Source organism: Pan paniscus, chromosome 4, assembly GCF_029289425.2.
Source record: "Pan paniscus chromosome 4, NHGRI_mPanPan1-v2.0_pri, whole genome shotgun sequence".
Lineage (NCBI taxonomy): Eukaryota > Metazoa > Chordata > Mammalia > Primates > Hominidae > Pan > Pan paniscus.
Window position 1 is genome coordinate 108,280,870 of NC_073253.2, and position 24,062 is coordinate 108,304,931.

The 24,062-nt window shown below is 46.9% G+C and overlaps 1 protein-coding gene across 3 annotated transcripts in view; it reads right to left on the minus strand.

Moving 5' to 3' along the window:
• The window catches only part of MCC (MCC regulator of WNT signaling pathway), a 469,040-nt gene that overhangs the window by 6,449 nt on the left and 438,529 nt on the right, over positions 1-24,062 (minus strand). For all 3 annotated transcript variants that reach the window (XM_034960341.3, XM_063604592.1, XM_003826730.5), the window contains 3 exons: positions 20,524-20,730; positions 14,961-15,061; positions 396-518 (listed from right to left, as the gene is read on the minus strand). In XM_034960341.3, the coding sequence (XP_034816232.2) occupies positions 396-518; positions 14,961-15,061; positions 20,524-20,730 (431 nt within the window). The remainder of the gene's footprint in view (positions 1-395; positions 519-14,960; positions 15,062-20,523; positions 20,731-24,062) is intronic.

Here is a 24,062-nt window from a genome sequence, read left to right on the forward strand (position 1 = left end):
GTATTTCCTGAAGTATTCCAGTGGATATTGTGTTGCTCAAATAAATTCCATGGCTAATTTTGTTTGGAAAATACTGGCTTAAACAGATTTTTTATTATATGACTTCTCAGAACCTTTAAGATACATAGTATCAGGAGGCATATACCACAGTATGCTACATTTGGCCAAAGGATGTTGTCACTGAGCATTTCTTAGTTTCCACAGAACATCTTGGGAGATGCCACTCTAAGGAAGACCAGGCTCTTAGAGAGCCAGGTAGGGACTCACCCACTTTCTACAGTTAGTTCTCAAGAGTTAGGGAAATGTCCTTCCCTGGTGCTGTGTCTACATGCGGGGTGTCAGTCCAAGTACCACAGGTGGAGGGCGGTGGGGGCTGGGTATAGGGAGATTTTTACCTGTTGGCCCGCTTTAGATCATTCACAAACTCTGCAGATTGCTGATGTCGGATTTCACTGCTCTTCGTGAGTCTCTCCAAGGCACTCACCAGCTCTTGAACTCTGGCCTTCAACTTCTTTTCTCTATATTAAAGGAGACAAAATATGCCAGGAGTAGTTTGAGATGATGCTGGAGGTGCCCACTACCTGGGAAGTGGTGACAGAAAGAGGAAGGTTTAGCTTGCAAAGCCTAAAGGCAAGGGAGAGAAAAGATACTAAAGGGCCCAGCAGCGCTACTGTCACCTGAATGAATTCATTCTCAAATGCAGATTTAAGCCCATTTCTTCAATGACAAAGGCTTTTTAAAGATCTTATGTGTCAAAGAAACAAGACAGGAATTTCTGTTTCTAGTCTTCTAGCTAATCTAGAAGTTCCTTTCTACTATTGGCATACCAGATCCTCAGCAATGAGTGCAGCCTGACCACAAACCCCCGTCTGTCTCCATCCCCTTCTTTTTCAAGTGTCCTAAGTATCTCCTGAACCACTCAGATTTAGCAACCTACCTTGAACAGGTCCCCACTCATTGAGACCAACATGATCCCACCTTGCCAAAAACCAAAAAATTGGTAGAGGGAGTAGATACGATACTCTCCTCATTGTAAGAGTCCTTATTTCCCATGAAATTACATTTGCACTTTTGACTACCTGCCCTCCACAGGCAAAGCAGCTTCAAGTTCTGTGGATCCTCTACTACTTTGGTAACCCAAGCTATTAGAGTCAGTTCAGGGAGGTTTCCAGTATCCAGTCAGCTCATTGCCTTCCTCTAATTCCCACGAGACCCAGCAGGGAAACACTAATCAAAGCCTTCCCAGCTACTCTGACTCCCTTCCAAGATCCTTCTATCACATGCACAGTGTTACTCCACTTAGTAGCACACTCAGCACTACATCACCGTATTACATGCTGGAGCCACGAGGCTCCCCCATGGTCGTGTTGGGTTCTAGAGTGGCAAGGACTTTACTTGGTTTGGTTCCCCAATGCACCCCCAGTGCTGAGCACCATGCCTGGGTGACAGCTTCTAGTGACTGTTAAAACAGCTTTAGAACAACTTACTGAAGGTAATGTATTTGATTCTTTGGGACATATTAAGAAACCAGGATTTAGGGAAGGAATTCCTTTAAAAAGGACTCACTGTATGTAGAATGTAAATTTGCATGATTAATTTATAAGACAGTTGGGTAGGATCTAGCAAAATAATTAATGAACATGCCCCTTGACTAAGCAACTTCACTTCTAGGAATTGATTTTACAGAGATATCAGGAGCACAGGTTCCTAAAGATACATCACTTATATTTGGATTCACTTAGGCATTGGTTACAATAATGCCTAATAAAGGGAGACAAGCAGGGAACTGGTTAATCACGGCCTACCCATGCTACTGAAATGCTCTGCTTGAAAAATATTTTTAAAATGCAGATGGAGGGCTGGGGGCAGTGATTTATGCCTGTAATCTCAGCACTTTAGGAGGCCAAGGAATGTGGATTACTTGAGCTCAGAAATTCAAGACCAGCCTCGGCAACATGGTGAAACCCCATCTCTACAAAAAAATATAAAACTTAGCCAGATATGGTGGGTCATGCCTGTAGTCCAAGCTACTCAGGAGGCTAAGTTGGGAGGATCCCTTGAGTCCAGGAGGTCAAGACCAGTGAGCCATGATCTTGCCACTGCACTCCAGCTTGGGTGACAGAGTGAGACCATCTCAAAACAAACAGACAAACAAATCAGATGGCCATGCACTGGCATGGGAGGATATCTGATACATTTAAGCAAAAAGGGTGAGTTCTAAAGATGCCATTTTTGTAAAAACTGAAAAGCTGAGTGTGAATATCTGACACTGTAATAAGAGACTAGAAGGTGAAACAAACTCAACAATGCTTAACTCATGAAGGGGGTTGATGGGAGGCTTTCATTTTCTACTTCACTCACTTTTGCATTGCCAGATATTTTTACAATTTTGTATATTTTCTGTAAAGTGCAAGTTAGAGTCATGTAGGAACGGCATGGGAATGTGACGTCGGGGTAGAAGGCTCCTTTCTGGTGCCCAAATGGTTCAGACCCTGGTTCTCCTTTCCTAGCTTTTCATATATCTAATCTTTTACATTTCTGCCTTTAGCTACTATGAGGGTAAGTCAAGCTCTCCAAACTGATCAATGAAGAAAGGAATTACAACATAAAATCCAGACCTGCTTTTGGGAGAGAGGATGGAAGGGGCAGGATCTTTAAGGGAAGTCTAGCAACCAGCCCTCAGCCCAGAACTCATTTTTCAGTAAGTTCTCCTACCCGCCTCTGCTAAGCTGGAAGGAGCATGTGTTTTTCCTGGGCCCTAGCAGCCTCCAGGACATCTCGGATCTGGCTGCATTTCCTCCCGGCATTGGAGAGTGGCAGCATTTCCTACCAGCAGTGAGGATGGTGTTGCAGGAGGGGAGCTCCTTTCCTCCCCACCCACCCCCCAACACCTCCTCAGCCTTCCCAGCAGTCCTCCTCCAGCGGAGGGAAGCCAGGGACTCCTGCTTCCCTCCAGCTAAAAACAGCAGGGAAAGGTTTTTTGCCCTACATTTTATTACCATTTAGAGCCCTTTATCTTTCATTCTAATGTTGATTAATAGTGTAAAACGAAAAAAAAAAAACTGAAGAGTTAAAAATGTAACCACAAACTCAATAAGAAATTCACAACAAAAAACTCTGGGATGCTACCTAGAGCAGTCAAATCCGCTCCCTCCCCCACTCCTATCCACACTCAGCGAACAGGGAGACTGGAAATCGCAGCCCTTCCACAAGACAAAACGCTTCCTTCCCCAGCACCCAGGCCCTCAGGGGACCAGAGGGAACTTTCTGGATCTGGCAGGCTCCAAAGGAGGATAGAACCCCAGAAGGGCAGGAGAGAGTCTCTCAGACCCAGGCCAACCCCAGCTTAGGGTTGTGGCGCAGGGGTGGGGAGTAGCCATTGCTGGGAGCTCAGAACTGCCTGGCCTTCAGAAGGGAATGGGAGTGAACCACTGGGAGAAACCCCAGGAAAGAACTATGATGCTCATTTATTTAAAGATGCAAAGACGAGGCCAACTGTAAACTTAAACCTAAAATTTGGGTTGATCTGTTTTCATGACAACACAAAAAAATGTAAAATATCTATTTAGTTTAAAATATACTGATGACGGGCCGGGCGCTGTGGCTCACGCCTATAATCCCAGCACTTTGGGAGGCCGGGGCTGGAGGATCACCTGATGTCGGGAGTTCAAGACCAGCCTGACCAACATGGAGAAACCCTGTCTCTACTAAATACAAAATTAGCTGGGTGTGGTGGCACATGCCTGTAATCTCAGCTACTTGGGAGACTGAGGCAGGAGAATCACTTGAACCTGGGAGGTGGAGGTTGCAGTGAGCCGAGATCGTGCCACTGCACTCCAACCTGGGCAACAAGAATGAAACAATGTCTCAAAAAAAAAAAAAAAAAAAAGGATACTGATTACATGTTGAGATATTTTGGACATACTGGGTTACATTGTTATTAAAATTAATTTCATGTGTGTCTCTACTTTTTTCATGGGGCTACTAGAAAATTTAAAATTACATACATGCCTTTCATTTGTGGATCATATTATATCACTAGTGGACAGTGCTGCTCTAGAGCAATTGTTTAATGCTGTCAGAGGCATGTGAACCAGAGCAACTCCATCTTAAATAGGAGTTAGGTAAAAATGAGGCTAAGACCTACTGGGCTGCATTCCCAGATGGTGAAGGCATTCTAAGTCACAGGATGAGATAGGAGGTCAGCACAAAATACAGGTCATAAGGACCTTGCTGATAAAACATTGCAGTAAAGAAGCCAGCCAAAACAGCAAACCCAAGATGGCCACAAGAATGACCTCTAATCGTCCTCACTGCTACACTCTCACCAGCGCCACAACAGTTTACAAATGCCATGGCAACATCAGGAAGTCACCCTATAACGTCTAAAAAGGGGAGGTATGAATAATCCACCCTTTGTTTAGCATATTATCAAGAAGTAACCATAAAAATGGGCAACCAGCAGCCCCCAAGGCTGCTCTATGGAGTAGCCATTCTTTTCCTTTACTTTCCTAATAAACTTGCTTTCATTTTACTCTGTGGACTTGCCCTGAATTCTTTCTTGCACAAGATCCAAGAACCCTCTCTTGGGGTCTGGATCGGTAATATTTTCCAGTAACAGCATTACCAGATATTTTCCCTGGCTTCTGACTCAGTAGGTTTGGGTTGAGACCCAGGAATTGACTCTTGTTATCAGGCAAGCTTGAGGGACTAGCGTAAGGCAGAAGAGTTCCTCACCTGGACCTGAGGATGAGCTTCAGTTACTCCTGGAACTGACTTTCTGAATTTATATGCAAAATTGCAAGCACGGGGCTCACTTTATCAAGTCTACAGTTTTCCTCAGATTTTCAAACGATGACGTGGAAAATGCAAAGAAACATAGCTTACTAATTCAAGTCACATTGAAACCTCAACCATTCTTGTTCCTTTCTACTTCTAATTTAAATTTGCTTAGCCTTTAGTTAAGATTTTATATGGTTTGGGTACATAAGTTAGGCCAAAACAAGCTTTCTTGGCTTCACACAAATGAGAAAGCAAAAATTAAACACTACACGTTCCATATGCACCTTCAATAGTAATGTATTCATACAGTGTTTCCTGGAATGGCCAGAAATATATAATCCATTCCTTTTTTATGCCCAGTAGTATCGGCACTCACAAATATACCCCATACCATCAAGCAAAAACAATGGTGGATTGTAATGACTGTGACAACTGAAGTCCCCCAGTACACACATGGATTTTAGTTCCACGTCTTCCCACTTCAGCTTTTGGGCTTCTTATTCCTGGTGATAAAAGGTCGTATGACTCTAACCGCAGAGCCAGGGTGGGACTTTTAAGAGATAGGGTCTTGATCTGTCATCCAGGCTGGAGTACAGTGGCACAAATCACAGCTCACTGCAGCCTCGACCTCCCAGGCTCAAGCAATCCCCTCACCTCAGCCTCCTGAGTGGCTGGGACTACAGGTGTGTGCCGCCATGCTGGGCTAATTTTTAAAACTTTTTTTTTTTTTTTGTAGAGATAGGGTCTTAACTATGTTGCCCAGGCTGGTTGCAAACTACTGGGCTCTAGTGGTCCTCCCACCTTGCCCTCCCAAAATGCTGAGATTACAGGCCCGAGCAACTCCACCTGGTGGATTCTTTTTAATTGAAACATAATGTGGTACGTTTCAAGGCAGTGGAATATACACAGGGAATTAAGAGGCAGACTCGTGGTGTGAATTTAAAGGTAATATGAAAACCAAGGTGGCTTGCCAGTACGCTGGGCAGAGCGAAGCAAGCCTCGGAAGTGGTGCTTGTTGGTGTACCTGGGTAGCCTGGCAGTGCCGCTTCGTGAGCAATCAGGAGGTTATATTCTCCCTAAAATAAAAAGGCCAGCAGCGGTACTCTGTGATTAGAGTCCAAATGAGGAGCTGCAGGAGTCATCGGGCGAGAGCCCAGTCTCAATGAGGCTGTGAGTGGCTTCACAGCTGGCCAGGAAACCTTTCAGAGGAGCTGTAATCACACCAAACCACAGGGAGTCACAGCCATGTAGCCACAAGGCCTGGAATTTCTTAGTAATTGCTGATTATATGGAATTAGTCACTAAGAGAATTGTCTGCATATGTGATTTCTCTCATCCTCACCTTCCATTTACTTTTAACCCGTCAGGCTCTGTCTCCACTGACGTGGATCACTGAGCTCACCAGTGAGCTCCAAGTTGTTGCATCCAGCGGTCTGGTCCCTTCTGTCCTTTTCTTACCTGCCCGCATCACCTGCAGGGCTGACCGCCTCTTTGCTCATGGCTTGCACAAGGCCTCCAGAGCCTGATTTCGTTCTGCTTCATTGGCTGCTCCCTTTCTATACTCCATGCCAAAATACTGGGTGTTGTTTAGGACTTGGGCCTGGCCTGTATTTTATCTTATCCTTTTCTCTAATGGACTCCCTCCATTCCCTTTTCCTAAAAACTTCCACACTCTTATCTTCAGGCCTTTCCTTGGATCTCTGGACTTGGCTGTTTGCGGCCTCTTAACTGGCATCTGCGATTTCACACGTCCAGAGGACTACTTCCCAGATGACCTCCGACAGCCACTCTCTCTCCTGTGTTGGCTAATGGCACCACCTTTCACCCAGTCACTCACTGGGCTCAGATCTCTCTGTCAAGAGTTTTCTCACTGATAAAATTCTTGCTAAGGCAGTTTAAGTTACTTGGAGTCAGCCTTAACTCCTCCTCCCCTCATCCTCGACATCTGTTCAACAGCAAACTCTATCTACCAAGTCTCATCCTGCCATTTGTCACCACACCCAGGTCCAAGTGGTCATCACTTCTCACCCGGACAACCACAACAGCCTGCTAACTGGTTTCTCTGTCTCCTCCCCTGCATCCCTCTGCCCTGGTTTTCACACAGCAGCCCAGGTAACATTTCACATGACAGATCTGATCATGTTACTGCCCTTCACTGCCTTTCACCTACACGTGGAATAAACCCTGTGGTCTTGCCTGGACCTCTAAGGCCCTGCTTGACCTGAGTGCTACTTGCTGGGCCTTTGGGCTGCTGGAATCACCCTTGCCCTGATGGAATCCTGTAGGTCCTCAACACACCCCTGCACAGCCAGGGCCTCTTCCGGATATGATTCTGCCTCTCTCCTCCTCATCTCAGCTTCAGTGTCACCTCCCAGAGAGGCCTAGACTGACCACCCATCTAAACTCATGTCCCAGAGCTATGACATCACCACACCTTGCCATTTCCTTCATATTATTCATTGCAAACTAAAGTTACTTTATTGGAAAAAAAAATCTCCACAGTGACTGTATCACATCATCCCGTTTCCTTCATGGTAATCACCACAATGTTTACTTATTTTTTAGAAAATCCAGGCAGCAGATAACAGCTGTCTCTAAGTCCTTTATAAGGATAACATCATTTCATTCCCACATAACCTTTGAAGTCAGTACTATCATGATTCTCATTTTTAAGGATGAGGAACTTTTTTTTTTTTTTTTTTTTTTTTTTTTTTGAGATGGAGTCTCACTCTTTCGCCCGGTCTGAAGTGCAGTGGTGTGATCTTGGGCTCAACACAACCTCCAACCCCTAGGGTTCAAGTGATTCTCCTGCCTCAGCCTCCTGAGTAGCTGGGATTATAGGCACCTGCCACCATGCCCAGCTAATTTTTGTATTTTTAGTAGGGACAGGGTTTCACCATGTTGGCCAGGCCAGTCTTGAATTCCTAATTTCAGGTGATCCACCTGCCTCGGCCTCCGAAAGTACTAGGATTACAGGCGTGAGCCACCGCGCCTGGCCTATAGATGAGGAACTTAAGATTAGTCCCTGCAGAACTGGGACTCCCACCTGGGATTCTGTCTGCAGAGCCTGTGCCCTTACGCATCTCACTGGGTAGTAGCCTGTGATTCACAAAGGGAATACAGTAGAGTGCAAGATAAACAAGACCTCTGCTTAACAGTGCAGCCCTGCAGAACTAAGGCTCAAGTGTCCCCAGATAATGAGGTTCTGCAGGTATGTCGGTGGCTGTGTTTTGCCAGGAGTAGCAGCACAAGGACAACAGCAGTCTAACTTTTTTTTGCCCAGACTTTGCTATGAACATGTTTCTTGTCCAGGAAATCCATCTGGAGTTTTCACAGGCCTTGCCAGTGGCTGCTGGGTGTTCCAGTGCCCTCTACCACTCTGCCTTTATGAGGTCCCAGGCAAGGCCTTCTTCTCTTTGAGCTTTGGGGATGCTGGAGGGATGGCAGAAAAGTAAAATAAATCTCAATTACTCAAGCAACAACCCCTCAATCCCTTGAGTGAGCCTCAGTCTTCACCCTCTGTGCTTCTAGGCACTTGGCTCTGGGGCTCAGCAGTTTATTTGCGTGCTAATGAAGCCACAGGCACACTTTGTATTCCATTAATGTCCTGCAGACCCATGTGCTTTTACGGAATTCTAAGCACAACTTCCATTGCTTGATTGCTTTTATACATCAACCAGATATGAAGAATCAGCAAGTTTAAATAAAACAGCACCTTTTACAATAATGGTCCTCCTCATGAACCAGTGAAGATTCTGCTGCTTATTTGTTCAGTGGGGGCTCCCTTTTAAAAAGCACCCCACCCACTTCCCTTTTCATTTTATCCCACTCTTTGTGTGGCTCAAAAACAGTATTCATCCACAGCTGCTGAAATAGGGGTCAACTAGTGTCATCCTTTTTCCATTCAGGGACAAATGTTGGTTCCTACAAGTCTGGAAGTTTTCTACAGTTGGGTGGATGGTTTATGAACTTGGACATGGATTTGAACTCTGAGGAGTCTTGCTGGCTTTTTCGAAGGCACTGGTAACAGTCAAGGGCTCTGTGGGCCACTGATGGGTAAAGAGTAGTCAGGGCCGGGCACAGTGGCTCATGCCCGTAATCCCAGCACTTTTGTGAGGTTGAGGCGGGCGGATCAGTTGAGCCTAGGAATTTGAGATCAGCCTGGGCAACATGGTGAAATCCTGTCTCTACTAAAAATACAAAAATTAGCCAGGCGTGGTGGTGTGCGCCTGTAGTCCAAGCTACTTGGGAGGCTTAGGTGGGAGGACTGCTTGAGCCTGGGGAGGTTGAGGCTGCACAGAGCTGTGATTGTGCCACTATACTCCGGCCTGGATGACAGAGTGAGACCCTGTCTCAAAAAAGTACCATAGAAGACTCAGAGAATAGCGGGAAGATACGTGATGGAGGTGACTGAAGGAAGCTTCAAGATGGTAAGCATTCTGATTGGAAAGGATGAGGGAGAATCAGGGATAAAGCAAAGGGTGTGCTCTTGGAAAGATGAATTTTCCAGAGGGGCTGGACTACAGATCAAGCATGGGGAAACATTTGAAATATGGGCTAGGAAGTTAAGTTAGGGACCTACGGACAATCTTGAGTGCCAAGGCACTGAAGGTGCTTATGCAGAGCACCCTAATCCGAAGTATGCTTTAAGGTATTTTGGCGGCAGAATCAAACTACAGAATGACCCATTACGACACTACTCTCTGGGTTCTGAGGGTCAGTGCAATGGAAAGGAATGGAAGGGATTTTAAGGAATTATGACCTGCTGACGAGAGGTAGGGAGGGGAGACTTACAAGTTATAATCCTGGATCATTAGGAGAAGGGGATTTTTAACATAAATAGGAATTCATCAAAGGGCAGGAAGAAACAGAATTGTATTGGATGTGCTGTTTTGAGGCTTTAGCATATTTGGGTGGAGATGTCCAGTGGGCATGAGGTTGAGATAATTTAGGGACCATTTAGAAGGAACAGCTGAAGACATGAGAGTTGGAGTCATGTACTTGGCTGAGTAAACCACAATCCCTGGCCCTAAAAGGACTCTTTTTCTGTGGGGGGACTGAGGGTTAAGGAGAGGAGTTGGGGGTAGAACCAGGCATATTAAGAAATGAGCAATGAAATGTTCCATGAGAGAAGGAAATTCATGGCGCTAGGAACCAAAAAAGAAGTGGGAGAGGGTGTCATTTCTGCTGGGAGGTAGAGGATGGGAACATCCGGATCCATTTTACAGATAGCTTTAAGTCACCTGATGTGAATGTTTGGGGAATGGGATTGGGTGGGGCCAGGACAAAAGCAGATGCAAGACTGAAGCCCCAGAGGCGCAGAAGAGGAAGAGCAGTCTCACGGCAGGTGTGATCACACTGACCAGACGAGGCCCTCCTGCCACTGGATGTATCCTTACAGGGCTCTGGCACACAACCCTGTCTTCCAGCAGTGGCAGCTTGCCTACTTCTTATTCAGCAGAGAGGGGAAAGGAAGCCCTCTTCTGGTGCATGAGTCAGGGGCATCCTGTCCCTGGACAGAACGGCCACTGTGATTTGTCGATTGCCTTAACGTGGCATTTTACAGAACCATCTGGCAAACACGCAGACACAGATGGCATATTCCAGTTCCCTGGAGGGCTGGGCACAGCCCCTGGATGGTCAGTGACTAAATGACCGCAGCCTCCTGGAGGGCAGGGCGCTGACTCCCGCAGGTAGTATGTGAGGCTCGCCCCACCCTGCTCCTGGGTAGAGTGAAAGGCGAGTGCCTGTGAGGCAGCACCATGCTCTGCTCCTCACCATGGCTCAGGCGATGTATCATGGTGAGGAGCAGCGCACCTACTTCCTGCCTCCCAGCACGGAGGAAGCACAGATCCTTACTTTAAAAAGATATTTTTTACTTATTTATTTTTTAAAGACGGGATCTCGCTATGTTGCCCAGGCTGGATTTGAACTGGCCTCCAGGGATGCTCCTGCCTTGGCCTCCCCAGTAGCTGGAACTCCAGGTGTATGCAACAGCACCTGGCTCACTCAGATCCTTACCTTTTTATCAGCATGACTTAGGCTGACATATGCCATTGCTTCACAGCTCTGTGTGTTTAAGGAAGTCCGCCTCCCGCCATGGCACCTCATTTGCCTTTCGCACTGACAGACTAAGACATGGCTGTTTACTGGAGGCATAGAGGTTTCTCACTGCCCAGACCAGCCACACAGCAGGTAGTCTTCAGATAAACGAGTGGGCTCACTCATCTGCAAGCAAGCCCAATGCTGCCAGCACATGTGGGGCACAAGGGGTCCCCATAGAGAATGTAGAAACATGCAGACTTCCCCACTGCCTCACTGTGTGACCTTGAGAGATCACTCAGCCTTGCTGTCCCACTCCGCGCCCCCCAGCCCCCACCCCAGGATCACATGGAGAGCAGCACCTGCTCCCGGCTGCCTCCCAAGAATATGACGGAGATGAACTAGTCTGCTCCTCTCAGCTGTGCTTGGGTCCCGAGGGCAGGCTGCACAAACACCATGTGAGTACAAAAAAAGAGTCATTTCTGAAAATTCCCTTATTTAGCTGCCTTTTTATAGATCACTTACTTGGTGGAAAGATCAGTCAAATTTTACTAGGACCAAGGGTGAGAGACAGATCTGAGATGGAGAAGGTTTTTACAGCACACAGGCTGGATGGACAAGAGTGAAAACAAGATACCCTGTTAAGAAAACATCTCGTGTGCCAGACTGGAAACCTGGTCATCCAGATGGGGTTTTATGGCAATACCACAGCCAACAAACTGCAATAAATGTTCACCGAAGTAGGGGGAACGAAATCAGACCAGATGGGAGTTATACATACAGTAAATGCGGGGTGGCATGTAGCCCTGGTTTTGTTCCAAACAGAAGAAAGTTAGGAGAAGATACACTGAGAGAGCCAGGGCTGAGTGACAAGGGCTGGCCAGGTAAGGGGAGGTTGGGTTGGGGACAGTGTCATGACCCAGAACCAGTGACTGAAATGTCACAGGGCACCTTCCCTGGGATGGCTGGTTCTCCTTAAGGACAGCCCATGGCTTAGCCTCTTCCTCTTCCCTTAGCGACACCTGATCTTTTCAGTCTGGATGCCTGCGCCTACAGTTTTGGTGTCTGGCACCATCCTTTTTTCAAGGGAGAAATATTGCTGAAAATGCTGGTAAGATTCCCCCAGCTGACCTCAACCATAAGCTCGGCTGTGATTTAATACCTTCAAAAAAGGTGTTCGTTTCCATTTGATTTTTTAAAATAAAAACCTCAGGAATCATTTCATCAAGGTATATAATACAAACCCAAACTGCAGCTCTGAGGTGTGTATATTGTATCCCCTCATGAAGTGATGACCCCAGTTTCTAAGCTATATTTACAGTATCATTATGTTATTTTCCTTTTTCCTTTACCTCGGTAAGTTTGTTCTTGGCTCCATCCACCTGGGTCTTGATTAGAAATCCATGCTAACCAACTTAAGGCTGGTTATTGGAAATCCATTGTGACTGACAGAACAAATGAAGTCTCTTTATGTTTAGTCAGCACAATCTGCATCTTCCTTGTGCCAGCAAAGGCCTCTGAGGTTTGGGGAATTTGAAAAACTTAAGGGCTTAGCTTACAGATACAATATCCAAATGGCTCCCACTGGAAATAGCGAGTGGGATTTCCATCCCGTGTTTCTGGCACAGTTAAGTCATTAGGATTTGTTGAGGGCATTTTTCTGCGCAGCTTTTCTCTTCCCGCCCCAAGCAGAGCAACTGCCATTTAACTGCACGGCCAGAGACTCTGGCAAAGTACAAACAGAGCTATTACAACTTGGAAGGAAAGACAAAAAGTGACAATAAATCAGGAAGGTAGTGAAGTTCCCCACAAGGCAACCTTCCATCCACCATCAGCTTGGAGGCCATCCTATAAACAGGCCCGCTGGATCAAGTTAGCTGACTGAAAATACACTGTAGCCTTCCCCTCCAACCCTAAATCCCCAGAAATGGCAGGAAAGACATTTTTTAAAACCCCTGAGCGTCTTAGAAAGGAGTGCTCTTTGTATATCAGAAACCATGCTCAATCATAAAAAATGAAAGGCAGATGTTTTCTTCTTCCTGAAGAGAAAACCACAATGCAAAATGAATGCAGAAAAATATTCTGCAAAAGGAAGAAGGGGATTCAGAGGTGCTCCAAGCAGAGGTGTTGGCTACCAGAACAGGAGGGGACCAAATGCTTGGGTCAGATACGCAGACTAGAGGGCTGTTATTAGCCAGGAGACACAGAAAGCCCAGGAGACAGCTTCTGATATGACCCAGCTGACAGCACTTTGAAGGACCTGGCTACATTTTCTAGGTGGCAGACTGTAATAAGTAGAAGAAGCACTCTCAAATGGGATGGCCGGGTGCAGTGGCTCATGCCTGTAATCAGAGCACACTGTGAGGCCAAGGCGGGTGGATCACCTGAGGTCAGGAGTTCAAGACCAGCCTGGCCAACATGGTGAAATCCCATCTCTACTAAAAATACAAAAAATTAGCCAGGTGTGGTGGCGTGTGCCTGTAGTGCCAGCCAACTTGGGAGGCTGAGGCAGGAGAATTGCTTGAACCTGGGAGACAGAGATTGCAGTGAGCCGAGATCGCACCACTGCACTCCAGCCTGGGCAACAGAGCGAGACTCTGTCTCAAAAAACAAAAAACAAAACCTCTCGAACAGGTGACCTAGGAATTTAAAATACAAGAATGAACACACAAACAAGAACCACTGAATATTTAAAGAAAGCAAACACCAAGAAAGAGTCACAAAACTCAACTATGAAAAGAATTACATGTGAAGAAACAGAATTAATATAGCAGACAAAAAAGATGAAGGAATTTAAGGGCCGGGCAGGGTACTGCATGCCTGTAATCCCAACATTTTGGGAGGCCAAGATGGGAAGATCACTTGAGCCCAGGAGTTTGAGACCAGCCTGGGCAACATAGGGAGACCCTGTCTCAAAAAAAAAAAAAAAAAAAAATTAGCCAGGTGTGGGGGCATGCACCTGTGGTCCTAGCTACTTGGGAGGCTGGGGTGGGAGGATCACTTGAGCCTGGGAGATTGAGGCTGCAGTGAGCTGTGATTGTGTCACTGCACTCCAGCCTGGGCAACAGAATGAGACCCTCTCTCAAAAAAAAAAAAAAATTTAAGCATTATAAAAATCCTCAAAGAGATGCATATCACTAAAAAAGAGATGACAGATTTAATCACCAAAATAAAAAGACTCAACATATAGGTCAAACATCACAATGAACCTAACTAAAGAATAAATTAGTGAGCTGGAAAATTGAGCCAAAAAATCTGTCTCTCCAGAACTGCAGCTATCTGATAGGGCAGCCACAAGCCACGTGTGGCTCTTGAGAACTTGAAATGTCTGAATTTGAGATAAGCTGAGGTGTAAAATGCATACCAGGTTTTGAAAACTTAGTTAAAAAAAATTTCATTAATAGTTTGAGAAAATATTGACTATATGTTAAAATAATGTAGACATTGTGTTAAATAAAATGTTAAATAAAAAGGGAATTTCAGCTGTCTTTGTTCTTTTTAATGTGGCTACTAGAAAATTTAAAATTACTTATGTGGTTCACATTACATTTCTGCTGGACAATGCTGCTGTAGAACCCGGGGAAAAAGCAGTGATGGAAAGAAGGTATGAAAAGTGGAGATACGGAAGACAGAGCTAGATGAATCAGCATCTGTTTCTCCTTGCAGGAGGAGATAAAGAACTGGGGGGCGGTGAGGGGAAAGAAACACTGAAATAATAAGAGGAAAATTTCCCAGAACTGAATAAATACACAAAGCTTTTTCATACTACCAACGCTGAAGGAAAGTATTCCTGCTGAAGTTGGAAACAAGGTAAGAGTGCCTGTTTTCACCTCACTAGTTAACACTGTCCCGGAAGTTTCTAGCCAATGCAACAACATAACAGAAAAGAAAAGGAAGAGGAATTTTCCTATTCACTGATGAATCAATGACTGCCTAAGTGCTGTCTCTTAAGTGCTCTCTCTTCTCACTGTTTTGAAAGGCCTGGCACCAACAGGCCTTCTCCATTTCTGGCTTCCAAGACATGGGTAAAGTGGAACACATCAGCACCTTCTCCTTTTGGGAGCAGCAAAGAGAACTCAGAACAAAGTCTCCATGCCCAGGATAAACACCAGCTGGGGTGGGGAAAGGGTGCTTACCGACGAATGGCGTTGGTGAACTCCGCAGCCAGCTCATTCTCGCTGCACGTTGTCCTGAGTTCGGCTAGGGACAGAGCTGGGGAGGCAGCATCAGCACACTCCTGACAACAGCAAACACATTCCAGTTAGGCCTGAATCCAAGCCGGCAGCACCCTGGAAGCCTGCAGCAGAGCGCGGTAGGTGGCTCGTGCAGTGATGGCAGCAGTGTGGGCACCGGGTGGCGCCCTCAGGTCATGCCAAAGGGGAAAGCCTGGCAGCAAGCCAAAGAGGCCCCTCTACTCCCAGACCGCTGGCTCCTTTTGCAGGCTGGCCATTGCGGTGGGGATGACACCCAGTATGCTCTGAGCAGACACTGATGCCAGGCACTGGTCTAAGCATGCCATATGCATTCAATCATTTAATCTCCACAAATACTCTCTGAGGCAGGAACTATCATTATCTCCATTTTACCAAGGAGGGAATGAAGGCACAGAGAAGTTATGCCGCCCAGTAACCAGCTAGGAAATGGGGGAACCAGGATTCAAACCCAAGCTGTGTGGCTGCAGATCAATCTCTTGACCGCTAGGTAAAGCCTCTTGTAATCATACAAGACAAGTGAGAAATACCCGTGAATATCCTTGGTGCCCCATCCCACGTCTCCTTGGGAGAAAAGCAAACTCCTTTAGATTTAGGAGCTTTGCTGGGTTCAGTGTAATCATCAAGAAAACCCAGCAGAGGAGGAGGAAAACAGAAGTGCACCCCACCCCCTGGCTTAGCATTAGACAGGGACCTTGACATCATCTAAAGCAAATCATCCCACCCTGCAGATGAGGAAACTTAAGAGCCAGTGGTCCAAATCCTACAGTTAAGACTATTCAAAGCAGTGACCATGCCTGAGCGCTCTACATTCCATGCACAGAGAGGACAGCAGCCACACTACATAGTACCATGGCCGGGGGAAGGCATTCATCGGATGATCTCTCAACGGACATGAGTGCTACCGAGCTGCAGGCCTGAGAATAAAAAGCTTGTGATCTGTTGCAGGAGATGGAATGTAAACAGATTTTTGTTTGTTTGTTTTTTGAGATGGAGTTTTGCTCTCGTTGCCCAGGCTGGAGTGCAATGGCGTGATCTTGGCTCACTACAACTTCTGCCTCCTGGGTTCAAGCGATTCTCCCGCCTCAGCCTCCCGAGTAGCTGGGATTACAGGCATGTGCCACCACGTCTGGCTAATTTTGTATTTTTAGTAGAGACGGGGTTTCTCCATGTTGGTCAGGCTGGTCTCAAACTCCTGACCTCAGGTAATCCACCCGCCTCGGCCTCCCAAAGTGCTGGGATCACAGGCGTGAGCCACCGCACCTGGCCATAAACAGAAAATTTTATAAGATGTGAGCTACAGAGAGGCACGGATTCAGTGCTGCAAGTCCAGGCACGTGGTCTCCCGAGGCAGTTCCTTGGCAGTGGTGCTGCCAACACCTGAGTGCTCTTCCCTCTGCCATGCCCTCCACCTGGGTCGCCTTCCACCTCCTCTCCACCTACCTGTGCTCAGAGATCCAAGTCCCCTGTCCACCCTTGGAATCTGTTGAGATTCCCACAATACCCTCACTTTTTGTATATCCATTCCCATTTGATGTTAACATTTCGTGAGACTCCTTAAAGACAGGGACTGCTCTGTCTCATTCATGGTGCCTCTCACTGAATATACTTGGCAGTATCTGGTGCACACAGACAAGAATTTCAAAACCTAACGCAACTTGGCTAAGATTTGGAATCCAGCTGTGCTAGTTGGAGGGAAGCTTTTTAAAGAAGCATAAGCACCCACCCAGTGGAGCAAGAAAAAATGTTCAAGACTCAAATGTGGCCCGCCAGCTGCTTTTTATGACCCACAGGATAAGAATGGTTTTCCTATTTTTAAAATCATTTTAAAAAGTCAAAAGAAGAGTATTCTGTGACAGGTAGAAATTAAATGAAATTTAAATGTCAGCATCCATACATAAAGTATTACTAGAGGCCAGGCACAGTGGCTCACGCCTGTAATCTCAGCACTTAGGGAGGCCAAGGCAGGTAGATCACTTGAGGTCAGGAGTTTGAGACCAGCCTGACCAACATGGTGAAAACCCATCTCTACTAAAAATACAAAATTAACCACGCATGGTGGCGCACACCTGTAGTCCCAGATACTTGGGAGGCTGAGGCAGGAGAATCACTTGAACCTGGTAGGTGGAGGCTGCTGTGAGCTGAGATCGCACCACTGCACTCCAGCCTGGGCAACAAGAGTGAAACTCCATCTCAAAAAAAAAAAAAATTAATTAAATAAAGTGCTACTAGAACACAGCCATGGCCACTGGTCTCCCTGTTGCCTCTGCTTTTGCGCTAGCATTGGACAACAGCAAAGCTGAGTGGCTGCAGCTGCACCCAAACGAACCACAAGCCCTACAACATTCACTGTGTGACCCTTCACAGAAAAGTGCCGACCCCTTCTCTAGACGCTCGCCTCATCCAGCAACAGCTAAGACCAGATGAACAGCCCAGATGGGAGATTTTATTCCAACAGTAAATGGATCTAGTATTTGAAAGGCAAGATAATCAGCTTATTTCATTACCTGAAAAACACAACATACTCTTATAAAGGTTCTTACTGTAGTGTTAAAAAAAAATCATCTGGCCTTTTCCATAGGAGAAATTTTCTTACTTTTTTTTTTTTTTGAGACAGAGTCTGACTCTGTCGCCCAGGCTGTGGTGCAGCTGCACGACCCTGGGTCACTGCAACTTCCGCCTCCCAGGTTCAAGCAGTTCTTGTGCCGCAGCCTCCCAAGTAGCTGGGATTACAGGCGCCACCACCATGCCCAGCTAATTTTTGTATTTTTAGTAGAGATGGGGTTTCACCATGTTGGTGATGCTGGTCTTGAACTCCTGACCTCAAGTGATCCACCCGCCTCGGGCTCCCAAAGTACTGGGATTATAGGTATCAGCTACCACGTCCAGCCAAATTTTCTTACTTTGAAGCCACTCCACATAACAGTGTTTCACCCAGTCAGAATAAATACCAGGAACTAGGGGAAAATGCTCAGTTCATGGGCCTTCTGGCAAGAACCTGGTAACTCCATTTCTACCACACCCCAAGAACACACACAAACACTAGCGCTCTGTCTCTTAGGCTCTGTCCCTAACTGACTGCTAACAAACTCAAAAGGCAAAACAAAAAAAAGAGAGATTTTGAAGGTGTTTGTATGGAACCTCATCTTCCCGAGCCCCAGATACTTCCATGTGAACCCAGATACAGCACCGCATGGCTGGTGCCCACCTGCACAGCCTGACTCACCTCCCCCAGCCTTGGGCAGATGGCTTCATAGTGCACTTGGCATAGTGATTTCTCTAAAGCCCAAACTGTATCACATCATCTCTTGCTGATGACCCTTCCATGATTCTGCACGGCCCTCAAGATAACTCCAGCCAGTGCATCAACTCCACACCCCTCCGGGCCATTGCACGTGCTGTCCCATCAGCCTAAGGGCACCTCTTCTCTCCCCTGGCCCTCCACCTGCCCCTCTTCAACAGGCTACCTCCCACTTTCCACTGGGGCTCAGCTCGGAAGTTCATTTCTTCCAGAAAACCTGTCCTGAATCTCCCAAGTGGACATTTGTGTCTGGCTTCTGTCCTCCCATGGTGCTAAGAATTCAGCCTCGCACTGGGGACATTCTCTCACTGCTCTGCGATCACCCATTTGCCCACCAGTCTCCTCCTAAAAATGTAAATTCCTGGAGGACAGACTTTGCCTGTCTACCACAGAGCTGCCTCTAGCACCCTGCCTTGGTTCTGGCACGCTGTGAGTGCCAAATCACATTTATCAGCTGAATGGATGAATAAAAAGCAGCCAGGGTCTTGGGAGGGCTGGCCTGGCTGGGTGCCACAGCTGTGTCTTGTCTTGGCTCCTCAGCAAGTGGGAGGTGGAGAAGGGTGTAGCTGTGGCCATTTGTGAATCATGCTTCAGAGTTCTTAACTATGTAGGGAGTGACAATTCACTGTCACATGACATCACAGTACTGTTCCTTCTTTCCCAGGTATATGGCTCTCCTGGAGACGATCCTGCACTTATGCTATGAGAAGCGGCTTATTAGACTAGCAAGTTGGCATATGTCTGCGAGTCCTGGGTCTGAAACAAATGGGGGTCAAGAGAAGCTTGCATTTATTAAGAACAGAAAAATATGATGCACAGAATATAGATGACCCTTGGACAAGGGATATAATTCTTTAGAGTCCACAGTTGTTTTTTTCCCAATACAGTATTTGGAAAATTCTGAGATACAGGATAATGGAATGAACTTGGATTCCAGAAAAAAAAAAAAAACACCTGGGGGCTGATAAGAGAGTGAGTTTGCAAAATTCTATCACCAGACAGCCCGCTTTCAGATGATGTGGACTTCGTAACCCAAGGCTTCCCTCCTCCTCCTCTGCCGGCAGGCTGCTTCCTGCTTACCACGCTGTGACGGTAGCAACGCCAGCAGGAAGGAGTCAAGGAGGAAATGCAGTGGAGAGAAGAGAGCCCGTTAGTGGATCTGGGCTAAATCCCAATTCTACCATTTATCAGCAGCGAGACTCCTCACTTCTTTGAGCCTCATTTTTCTCATGTAAATGGGGATAACTATTCTTTCCTCAGACCTGTGAGACTTAAGGGCGATAATAAATGCAGTCATCGGTACAGAAGTACTGTAGCTCCCCCTTAACTGCAGTTTTGCTTTCTGTGCTTTCGGTTCCTCAAGGTCAACCATGGTCTGAAAATATTAAATGGGAAACTGTAGAAATAAACAGTAAGTTTTAAATTGTGCACCATTCTGAGCAGCGTGATGAAACCTTGCACTGACCTGCGCCATCCCACCTGAGTTGCGAATCATTCCTTAGTCCAGCATAGCCGCAGTGTAGACACTCCCCACCCATCTGTCATTTAGTAGCTGTCTCCATTATCAGATCAACTATCAGTGTCACACTGCTTGTGTTCAAGTAACCCTTATGGCATGTAATAACAGCCCCAAAGTGCAACATTAATGATGCTGACCTATTGTTATAATTGTTCTATTAATATTTTACTGTTAATCTTTTACTGTGCCTAATTTATAAATTAAACTTCATCACAGGTATGTATGTATAGGGGAAAACGTAGAATATATAAGGGTTCAGTATTACCTGTGGTTTCAGGCATCTATGGGGGATTTTGGATCATATCACCTGTGGATAAAGGGGGCCCTATTATACCAATAAACCAACAAATGAGGGCTGCCGTGTGACAGAGGATTAGACGAAGGAGGTGAGAACAGTATCAGTGGACAACTGCAGAGATCACCCCTCTGATGTGACTGTGATATGTGAAAAGGTTCAACTATTACATAAAGTGAGATTTGGTATTTCTAAAATGTAGACCTGGTTTCATTACACTCAAAATGTCACCTTCTTAGATACCTACGAATGGCCTGCATTTCCTATGCAAATACAAGAACTGAGGCAGCAGGGCGGTGAGGTGTGGCCAGTGGTCACTGGGCAGTCAGGGAGGCCTGAGCCTAAGGGTGTCCCCAAGCCACTCCGGCCCTACCTTGCCGGGTTTGTCTTTGCTGCCACTGCTGGTGGAGCTGAGGGATCGCATCCGCTGCTCCTTCTGCTCCTCCACCTCGGACTTCAGGTGCTCAATGTGCACCAGGTAGGCCTGCTCCTGGGCCTCCCGCGTGCTCAGCTTCAGCTCCAGGGCCTTCTTCTCTTTCTCCAGTAGGTAGAGCTGGGCCTTCAGCTCGGCCATCTCCTCCTACAGAGCAAGGAGCACAGAGCACATGAGGCACGCCCGATCTGAGAGCAGGGCTGGCTGCTGCCAAGTGGGTGGGTGGGGGGTCCCCGGCTATGACCCACAGGCCCGTGGTAGAGTTATCACTTTGAAGTTGGCAGTAGGATGAGTGGGAGGAGACGTGGCACCTGTCACCACACTTCTAAAGGAATGACGTATAGACAAGGCCATGCACTTTGTCAGTCTATGGACTAGACCTGAGACAGAAGGGCAGAAGTTACAGGCAAGATTGTGGTTCAATATAGGGAAAACCTTTCTAACAAATAGAGCCCCCACTCAGGCACATGGGCCTCGATGGAAACCCATTCTCTGGTCTGCAGAGGCTGAGCTGCACCCGCCAGAGGCTGTAAAGTCACCTATCCATGGAAGGCCTCTTCTGGCCAAGCCCCTTCCAATTCCCATTTTGGTTTCCATAGCACCAACCACATGTTTAATCACACCCATGGCACCTCTGTTGCCCTGTAGCTGGGCCAGGCATGCGGCGAATGCCTGCAGCAGCATCAACCTCCAGCTCTTGCCTACTTCTCAGGGCCCAAATGAAATCAATAGAAACAGCATCCTTCACAGGTGACTGCTCATCAGACAACTTCTAAAAGTATCCTAAGAACTCAAATGAGAGCGATGAGTGGAGAATAAGAAGTGAATCCAAAATAGGACAGTGCCATCCTGGGACCAGGAGCCAATAACAATGACAGCCAGTAGCCTTTACTGAGCACGTGGCACTGTGCTAAGTGTTCACATGACGTGGCTCATTTCATCTTCCCAACCTGGGTTAGGTATTGCAACTATCTCCATTGACAGATGGGAAACTGAGGCACACAGAAGGAAATCCCCCTGCTCATGGCTACTGGGTAAGCTGTGGAGCCACAGATTGTAGCCAAGCTGTCTGATTCAGAGCTATACTGCCTCCCTCCCTTTCAAGGTGAGCCCACGCATGACTCTTGTCCCCGCACTTCTGCTGGAGAGTAACTCCACCAGCCCATGGCCACCAGGTCCAGCCTTCCCAGCCCACCGTGAGATGGACTCACCTGAGGTTAGTTCAGATTCTCACCACCCCCGAAGTGACCCTTCTGAGGTAATAAACCACAGGCCTGGTGCACTCTCCTGGGTAAGTTGGACTAGGGGGTAGATGTTTTCACTCTCAAATGTGGGGAAATAGCTAGAGGACACCCCTCGAGAGGGACGTTAGTCAATATGCTCAGTAAACTACTCAGAACATGCCAACCTTCTTTACCCTAAATATCAGACACAAAAGCCAGAATGAAAGGTGTGCCACGCCCAGAGCCTTCGGATCTTTTGCCATTGGAAGCAGGATTCTGAAGGTTCTGGCAACACTGCATACTGAGCTAATGTGATGGTCGCTTCCAGAACAAACATATAAGCGCAGGTTTGAAAGAAGGAAAGAGAAACCTATGGGTGCCAGAAATGAAGAGGGAACTCTGCCAGAGAGAACGGCAAGGAGGGCAGGTGCTGGCCAGCAAGGCGTCAGACTGTCCTCAGGCCCTCCACCCGGGGGCTTAACATTACCCAAGGCCAGGGCCGTGGCCTCTGAGGCAGAGAGCCACAGCTCAGACCCCTACGGGAGCAGGATTCTCATCAGGCTGCCCATAAGACACTAGGAAACTTCCTTTCTGGAGATGTGACAAATAAACTTGTCATCTCTCAGGCTCTGTGTGGGAAAAGAAAGAAAAATCTCTTTCCAGGAATTAAACCTCAAGCTTGTGTCATGTGTAGGTGTGGTACAGGAATCCGGAGCCAAGAACTTAACAAGAACTAGTCCTAAACCTCAGAAACTGATGAGTCCCAACAGATCTAAACATAGAACCACTCTGTAGGGACATCTGCAACCCAGGATCCTCAGGGCCCCACGGAAGACAGTTTCCACAGAGGATGAGCTGGTGCTTGCATTCTCTCCCCCACCCCCACCACCGAGGAAATGAGAATGAATCAGCACTGACGTAGAATGAGCGGATGCAAAAAGTAAGAGTCAGCATTTACAAGAAGCAGAAATAACAATGTGGAAAACTAGAAAATAAAGCTTTAAAACAAAGTGATATAGGAGTCATAATGAAGGGATAAGACGTTCAAAAAGGAAGAGAAGGCCAGGCCTGGTGCCTCACATCTGTAATCCCAGCACTTTGGGAGGTTGACGTGGGTGGATGACTTGAGCCCAGGAGTTTGAGACTGGCCTGGGCAACAAAGTGAGACCCTGTTTCTACAAAAAAATAAACTTAAAAAGTCAGCTGGGTAGGGCAGTGCATTCCTGTAGTCCCGGCTACTCGGGAGGCTGAGGCAGGAGGATCACTTCCAGCCCAAGGGCGAGGCTATAGTGAGCCATGACTGTGTCACTGCACTCCAGCCTGGGCAACACAGTGAGACCCTGTTTCAAAACAACAAACAAACAAACAACAACAAAAAGAAGAATGGATGTGAAAAGGAACCAAGCAGATCATCTAGAAATGAAAAGGTATTACAAAAACAGAAACTTGAATTTCTCAGCAGTTGGATCCCAGAAACTGGTGAAAATCCAACGTAACCTGCTGGATAATGGATTTGGTATGGGTGAGCACACATCCCCAAGCAGACTGGGAGGGACTCAGAGGAAAAGGGGACGGCTCTGATGTTTAGCCTTCAAGAAAGTCATAGGGAACCAAGCCAGAATGCTAGCAATGGCTGCCCTGGATCATGATATTATGGATTGTTCTCCTCCCAGCTTTTCTACTTTTTTAGAAAATTTCTAAGATCAGTACACATTTTATTTTCAAGTGGCAAAGGGAGTATTAGAACTTTTATTCCAACAAAAATGTCTTTCTTGGCTACAATACCAGTAAATTTATCACCCCACGCTGGCCAATTTTAAGAAGGAAATCCTTAGTCTTTGCCCAAAAGAAACACAATGTTTGGAACAAATGATGGAAGGGTGGCCTCATGGCTCGTGCCACAGGCTGCAAGCATCTGCAAACAGGGCTCCCAGTTGGGGGAAAAGTCACTACGATGATGGACCCAAGTCTAGCTCATAAGCAATGAGAGGTGGAATCAGCCAAAGCCGCATAAGGATTCTCTAGAGAGAGGCCAGGATGGGAGCTGCGTGGCTTGATGAAGATGAGCCAGTTTGGAAATCATGGGGGTGGGGGTGGGAGGTGAGATTCCTGTATCTGTTACCACTGCCTAGTGTCTTCCCAAACTTCACCCAGATTCTAGCTCAAGAAGCTCCCAAGGACAGGGCTGTGCTGAATGAGTCACCCCCGAGGGTGTCAGGATGGCTGCTGTTGCCAGCTCCCCTCCACTCTCCAGAG